Here is a 7,990-nt window from a genome sequence, read left to right on the forward strand (position 1 = left end):
GTGTTGCAATAACTATTTTTTATTATTAACTATGTCATCTAGCTTTCCACCCCTAAAACATAATACACCAAGAGTCATCAGGAAGAAAAAAAGAAGAAAGGAAAATAACCAGAAAAACTTCAGTTAATAGTTTATAAATTAAAGGGCAAGTTACTCAAAACAACATTTAAAATAATGAAGCATGTGTTTAATTGTGATAAATTATAAGCATGTTTCCCAAGCTTTTGTTAATATTGAAGTTCTGTAGAAGAAATAAAAATAAATAGTGGCTTCTTACACCAAAAGTAAATACAGACCAAAAGCTCACTGGAGCAGTGACTCATCTTTTAAGTACTGATTAATAGTACCAAATATACAAGTTTTCTCCTAGCTAAGGTCTCTTCACTGCATAGTGACAGAAGTGCCACAAAAGAGATAATTCCATTTAACCAAATGTTGAACCACAATTATTTTGAAGAAGTCATCTAAAACACTTCCACAATTAGGAAGCTGAATCCTTTACTCTGGTAAAACATAATCAAGAAAAGCAAGACAGCCACATTATGACTGAAGCTTCTGGATTGTCTTCATTATTTGAAAAAAATTAAGCTGCTCAAACCCAAAAGTGGTTTTCATTTTCTCAAGCTCATTTGTGTTTTTTCTGGGCATTCCTCACAGAAGCAATTAAGAGATTCCTTTTGACCTTCATGTAGCAGAAAAACTGAGAATTGCAGTTTGAGCAATGGTTTGGTTGTGATTATCAATACAGTTTTGTGATAAAATCTTGGAGAAGCATTAAGTAAAAACCTGCTTTGTGGAATCTGCCTTACTGCACAGAACACCTACATTTTGCCCTTTCATAATATACTGCAATAGTACAAACATTTTGCTCCTCACACATATCTAGCAGTCACAATAGGTTACATGCAACTGAACCCGATACAGAAAACAGAACATGTAGTTTCAAGGTCAAATAACTCTGTGAATCTCAAACAGATAGCAATCTTTATACAAGTCACAGAAAACCCACATTAGCTACATAACTTTCTCCCTGTAATTTAAACCAAATAATATTATTTTATTTAAAAAAAAAAGACTTGATGAGATTGCTTACAGAAGCAGTTGAAAATACCATACAGTTTTTATAAAATTAAACCAAGATAAAAAGCTGGCATGCTTTTTAAAATTGTGGATTCTAGCCCTAATAATTAAGAACACAACAGAATTACAGGAGCATTTACCGAAGATAGGACAAAGCACCAGGTCGCTTTTGTTTAGTATTTTCAAAGAGCAACACCGCCATCTAGTGGAAAAATTGGGAAGTATAATTCATACAAGCAGCACACCAGGGAAGTATTTTCACCTCTAACCTACGTGATGTTGGGACCTTCAAAACAAAAAAATACGTGCGGACAAAATGACACGCTACCTTTAAATATTCACAGTGGAATAAGTCTTACTGGCTTTAAGAGAAAAGTTAGTTTCAACTATACCAGTGAAAGTGATTTTGACAATGAAAGGGTTGAGCCCTTCTTTTGTTGCTGACGTTAAGTAAAAATGCTCAACAAATAATCCATTCTCTTTCACTTTCTACAGCAATATTTCCTTGGAAATATTTTCAATTATCTCTAAAAGAAAGCACATTACTGTTTAAAAACACAGTAGTTGTTTACTTCTCAAAATACTCAGGGAGGGAAACACTAGCTCCAGAATACAGAGAGCTTAGAAGGAGTATCTACAACACAATTTGGAGGCCAGCACTGAAATCCTAATATAACTGGCAAATAAGCTACAAAACTGGTAGACTCCACTTTGAGCTAGCTAATTAGTATTTCTACATGGAGTCCCAAAGAATCTTGTAGACTTACTAAAGCTCACAGGGATGTCTGTATTGCAAGCCATTACATGACACTGACAGGTTCAATGCAATTTGCCAAGAGTCACAAAGCACCCCTGAGAGTTAAGCTAAGACTGATGTATTTTGAAGACTCTAACAACATAGTTTCAAGACAACTTTTTTCTGCCAATTATGTGCAAATTAATTGGACAAGAACACTATTAGCCAAACCCAAAGGGGGAGTGCACACAATACCAAGGAGTCTGAACCTTGTTTTTCTCTGTCAAACAGGTCAATCAGGAGTCGTAACAAACATAGCCCAGCTCAGATACCCTCCCTCAGAAGCCCTTAGTCAGGAAGAAGGTCATGCTTGCTGCCACTAGGAAGCTTTTCTGCATACTTGATCTGAACTCCCCTGCAGCCATGCAAACCTTACTCCTTGCCCCAGCTACCAAGATCATAAAGAGAAACTTATCTTACCTTTCACAGACATCTTTTATATATATATACATAACGTAAAATGCCTCTATCAATGTTTCTCTAGACACAAATAAATTGTTTCATAACTGTGTCTTTCCTGCAGCTCTCTAAGCTTCAGATTCTCCATGCTTTTTTTTTAAAAAAAGTACACAAAACTCAGCAGTTTTCTATCTAGATGCTTTATATGGATATAATGCAAGCCACGTTTGAACACTTAAAGTACTCAGAAACTTCAACAACTGCTCACATTGGAGTAGTCTGCAAGATAAATATTACCATATTTTACCTTATGTGTAATGTTAACCCACCTATTCCCGAGTTTGCTCCTGTGACTATAACCACTTTTCCACTCAAGTCACGACCCTGGAGTATCTCCATTGCAGTACTGTTTCCATCATATCTTTGTCTAGTAGTAGGTTTTACTGGATTGTCTTCAATAGTAAAGGCCAGTCTTGGGTCAAGATAGGTAGTCCTTTTGTTTATGTGGCTGCAAAAGAATACAAATTCAACTGCTTTGATCTTTCTGTACTTTAGATTTTAAGTGCATTTTAACTACTGTTGTGTACAATTCCAGTGGATTATTTAAATTCCAAAGCATCTATATTTTTTCCAGTTTCGTTAAAATTAATCCAGTTGGGTTTTTTCATCAACCCTTTTTCCATTACTACAGTATGTATTAATAATACTATTCACATGCTTCACAATGCCTTTCTGAACTTCACATGAACCCCCTGACACAGAACGCAGAATTTTGTCCAGAGAAAAAAAAAATTGCATTATATTAAGGAAAAATCATGTTCTCTTAGGAGCTCTATAAATGGAGCCTAACACTATGCCCTTAAAACAACACACAAAGGGTAGCTCAGGATTTCACAAACAATTGAAAATAAAGAGCTCTACATCAACTCAGCAAACGGCACAATTTGGGTCAAGCTCAGCTTTCTAAAAGAGAGTTTTACTTCAGACAATTATCAGAAAGAGATGTTAAGCAACAACTTTCAGTCTTCAATACTCATTTATAGGACAGAGAGGCTACAATTACTATATTGGCCTGTAAGTTCTTCATTCTGCCAGATGAGTTTTAGGTAACTACACCATTTTGACCTTGCCATTGAAAAGATCCAAACAGAGATGTTCCCAGAAATGTTCCACTTCTGTGGAAAGCTCAATCCCCATCTTATTTTAATTGTGTTATAGACTGCAAGCGTGTCAGAGCTGCAGCAATTTTATTTTAATCCTGTATGTTTAAAGCACTACTGCAATTTTAACAATCCCCCATGAACTTCTGGATACATTTTTAAAGTTGTATGTACAGAAATTATCCATAAAGGTCTACAAACAAAATGAGCTGACACAAACATCGCCCGGGGGTCACATTATGAGACTTAGGTATGTAAGTCACTTTCATCTGCCACCCAAACTAATACTTCTGTGCACATGGAAGAACTCAGAAAACCACAAGTAGGTGTTTAAACACTGCTACAACTGTAACATCTGCATACAGATTCTGAAGTTATACTTAGCAATTTCTTTGTCTTTTCAGCTGATACTGTCACACTATCATAACTCAAAAAGGCTACTCAACATGAAACACAGTTGTCCTACTTGTCAATATTCTACATTTTTACAAACTTACTCTACAAAATAGACTTGTCCATTTTCATCAGTCTCCTGCTCCCATCCATATGGCAGACCTGAGAAACACAAAAAGCGTTATATTTTTGCAGACATTAGAGTACACTCAGATTTGAAGTTTAAGTGATTTCTCAGACAGATATGGCAAAACTCTGCATTACTTCTGCAGGCAGTGCAGCAACCTGCTGCACTTCAACACTGGAACTTGAAAGAAGGATTGCTTCTCTAATCACACACAACTGCTCTCTAGTAACAGTGCAATATATATGGGAGATCTGGTACAAGTGTAACAACTAGTATATTAAGCATAATCTTAACATTCTTTGTTAAAATTATTTCATGTTATAGCACAAACTGGCAAAATGCAATCAAGCTTCCTAGTACATACACCTCTGTACTGCACACAGTTTACTGGCTATCCCTGATAACGTAAAAAGCAAAGATACTGAACTAATTGTAGGAAAAGTTACATATAACACATACCTAAAGTTGGAAGACCAGAACCCTCAAGTGGGTATGGATAGGTTAAATTGAAGTTGGAAGGACAGATACAAGAAAAAAGCCAACAAAACTTTACAAAATAAACTACTATATAAGACCTTATGGATATCCTTAAAAGATAGCATTTCTAATCCTGGATGAATATGTATGAATTATAATTTAATTGGCTCAAAATCTACTGAAAACCTTCCAGTTAGTTATAGTCAGATTACGTGGCTATCTTCGGTTCTGGCACAAGCATTCAGTCAAGTTATGAAAAGAAAGTAAAATGAGAACTAATAGGACTTCATTCTGTGCCAGTCATACTCTTTGATCAAGTATATTCTTTAAAGAATATTATCCAACTATAGATATTATCTGATGGACACCTGGAGATCAGAACCGAACCAGAGAGTTCAGCTTTTGACTATATGCTTTACAAACCACAGTAAAACAATCCTTTCATTCTGGAATTAGTACTTTGGCTTTACAAAGCAACACAAGAAGCTGTAAAACTGCAAAGTGATCACTCTACACAGGCACAATCACAGAGGTAAAACCCCACTGAAATCGGCTGTATTTTGCAAGCTTAGGCTGCCCAGGTGATTATTGTCAACTAGATCAAGACCTGCTTCCAACACAAACTCCAGCTGATACTTGTAACATAATTTCAGTTTAACACAAACCTCCAGCCACACGTTTCCTCTTCCCAGACTTAGGATGTTCCCACTGTGTTTTTTCTTCTAGGTGGCTGGAGGGAAAGAAAAGTTTAAGATTTAAAGAGTTTGCCTAACAATTTTTCCAGTGTAATTCAAAGGTTGTTTTCATACAGCAAATACAGTTTTTAAACTATTTTTTTAAAATACTGTTCCTAAAATAGCTTTTATTCCTCAAAAAAAAAAATCCCTGTAAGAAAGGTGAAAACTGCTGTTCAAGACTATCAGGCTTCCACATTGCCACAGTTCTAAAGCAAAAGAAACTAATCAGAGGGCTCAAGAGTCTGGTAAATTTCAAATAAAAGTTTTACTTTCCATTTGTTTTGTTGTTACTATGAGCAGCAACAGTTACAAACCAGGCCTATTGAACTGTTTGTGTAAAGCCCACTCAGCAATATTCTTTTGAAGGTTTGCTACTTTCACCAAGTGTTTCCTTTCTGAAAGCACTTTTTAAGTCAATGGAGATATACATATGAATGAGCTAAAAAAACAAACACCTAGAGAGAATCTGCAGTGTTTGCAAACCAAGCCTGGATAAACCAAAGCATTCCGTCCAGTGTTTGTAAAGTAGAACTTGGGAGGAAGACACCGGCCCACTACAGGTGAGAACACACTGTACTTCGCCTCCTTTTTGTGGAAAGGAACATATCCTTGCAGCTTTAGTCAGACTGAAACAGATTCCCAGCTCAGCATGCTTATAGAGGCCACAAGAAAGAAGAAAAAACAACTTTATTCCACTAAGTGTTAACACATCCTCTCTGTTGATGAGATCGCAGTCACTTTCAGAGCGGAACAAGCAGAGGGTGCTAAATACAAATGTTTCTCTCCTGTCAAAGCCGAGGTACACTGAAGAGCTGAGGGAGGGCATTTATAGTTTTAACTTCCATCGCACCGGGTTCTTCTCTATTCCTGCTATGGAACAGAGGAGACTACAGAAAAGTAAGAAGACTACAACACTGTGCAAGGCTCAGCTGCCCAGGTGTGTAACCATCCCACGGAAGGGAGAAGTGTGCTGCAGCAGCAGCAGCGGGGGGCAGCTCGCTCCGGTGCCCGGGAGCGTCCCGAGCGGCTCCAGCAGCAGCTGCGGCTCCGCGGGGCGGGGGTCGGGACGGCACAGACCCCCTGCCCGCGGCACGGGGGGAGCCTCGCTGGGACAGGCGAGACCGCACCCGCAGGAGTCAGGCAGGCACCGCAGGCGGAAACGGATTCACGCGGGGACCGGCCCCGCCGCCGAGCCCGGCTCCAGCCCCGGCCCCGCTCGCCCGACGGGCCCCTGCGGTAACGGGCCGGAAATGGCGGCCCCTGCCCCGCGCGCTGAGGGGGCAGCGGCGGCGGCTCCACAGATGCTGCCCCAGGGCGAAAGGGTCAGAGGACTCCAGGCGTACACTGCCCCCCCCCACCCCGCTTAGCGCCCTTACTTTGCGTAGTAAACCCAGCCGTCCTTGGTAGTGCGCTCCTCCCAGCCGGGGGGCAGCTCCTCCTCGCTGTCCGTGTCCTCCAGCCCCGCGTACTTCAGCGCCGCCATCGGGCCGGGGCCGCCGGGGCCGCCGGGGCCGCCCCTTCCGCGCGGCGCGGCCACCGGGGCGCGCGGCACCACGGGAAGTGGAGTCCGGCGGGAGGCGCGCGCCTCAGCCCGGCGGGCCCGCGCCCCGCGGCGGCTTCGCCCTCAGCCCCGTGGGTTCTAGTTGGGTCTCCGAGCTTTGCAAGCCCCCAAAAAAGGCCCTGAAATCGTCAGGGATAGCACAAAGATTTCAGATTTTGCGGGCATCGTTTCCAGCCTTCCATTTCCAGAGATGGGCATGAATACAAGACCCTGAAAAGCAATGAAAAGTGAGTTGTTCTTGAAGCTTTTTGCCATTAGTCGTCGCCGCCGGATCTCTGGGTCGTGGTTCTCTGTCATAGCCGCATTAGTCAAACCTCCCCCATGTTGCTTTGCTTGGCGAGGAAGGCCTGGCTGGAGAGAAGTACCTCAGGCTGCCTCACCCACACACCTGTGCAGGCCCCTTTGCCAAACTTGGCTCACCTGGCGACGTAATCACAGTCATCTGCAAAGACTGAAGCACTAAAGGTCAGTGACTTGTCAGTAACCTAGAGAAGCTTCTGTCCCAGGCAGCCGCTTCACAGCCGTGACTGCTAATGAGGTACCTTGTTACCGTTACTCAGCTGACATGGCGTACGCCCCCTCATCTACCTCACTGCTTTTGATCCCGGGCCCATATGCTGATATATTCATACCTTTTTATACAACCAAACCTGACTGTCAGCATTTCTAGTAGCATCTTCCCACTCTAGTCCCTTGGCAGGTGTTTTAAGCAAAGCCAAAGGCAGTGTTGGGCTGAGTCTGTAATCACTGAGGACTGCACCAGGTGGCAGCGCAACCCCACAGATGCAGCTGGAGCGCTCTGGCTCCTTTGGGTAGCATTTTTATGCACTGTTTGAGACACTGACCTGTATGGCTCCTCACACCCCGCTAATGGAATTCCTATCTGTCAGCCTGAACTTTTTTTCCGCCTTACTGCTCCCATCACTTTGCAGGTTTATGTGAGGAATACACCTAGTAAATTATCTGCTGCTGCTAGGGAAAAAAAACTTCATACATCAAGAGGCAGTTTTAATCCGAATATTACTGGGAGTATTAAAAATGGCTGTGACCATGTGCTCTTGGCTAAACATATGGGAAGGGAAACTCCTGGTTCAGGAAGCTGCTGATATACACTATAGGTGACTAGAGTTGGAGAGTTGTGCCAGGTTTCAAGGAAAGAGGCTATTTAAGTCAATGGTTGAAGTACAGAGAAAGAGTATTAATCTAGCAGTAGTACTCTGGGAAAAAGCAGTTGATAGTTTTCTTTCTATCGTTATCTGT

At 41.6% G+C, this 7,990-nt stretch overlaps 1 protein-coding gene across 3 annotated transcripts in view; it reads right to left on the bottom strand.

The window, feature by feature from the left end:
• WWOX (WW domain containing oxidoreductase) overlaps positions 1-6,670 on the bottom strand; it is a 481,619-nt gene extending 474,949 nt beyond the window's left edge. For all 3 annotated transcript variants that reach the window (XR_007890610.1, XM_051629650.1, XM_051629652.1), the window contains exons 1-4: positions 6,546-6,670; positions 5,098-5,162; positions 3,933-3,990; positions 2,605-2,783 (exon numbers count right to left, since the gene is read on the bottom strand). Coding sequence is in view for 2 of the 3 variants with exons in the window: in XM_051629650.1 (XP_051485610.1) it covers positions 2,605-2,783; positions 3,933-3,990; positions 5,098-5,162; positions 6,546-6,652 (409 nt within the window). In the remaining variant the exon portion in view is untranslated. The remainder of the gene's footprint in view (positions 1-2,604; positions 2,784-3,932; positions 3,991-5,097; positions 5,163-6,545) is intronic.
• Positions 6,671-7,990: the final 1,320 nt, after the last annotated feature.

The sequence above is a fragment of the Apus apus genome, chromosome 11 (genome assembly GCF_020740795.1).
Source record: "Apus apus isolate bApuApu2 chromosome 11, bApuApu2.pri.cur, whole genome shotgun sequence".
NCBI lineage: Eukaryota > Metazoa > Chordata > Aves > Apodiformes > Apodidae > Apus > Apus apus.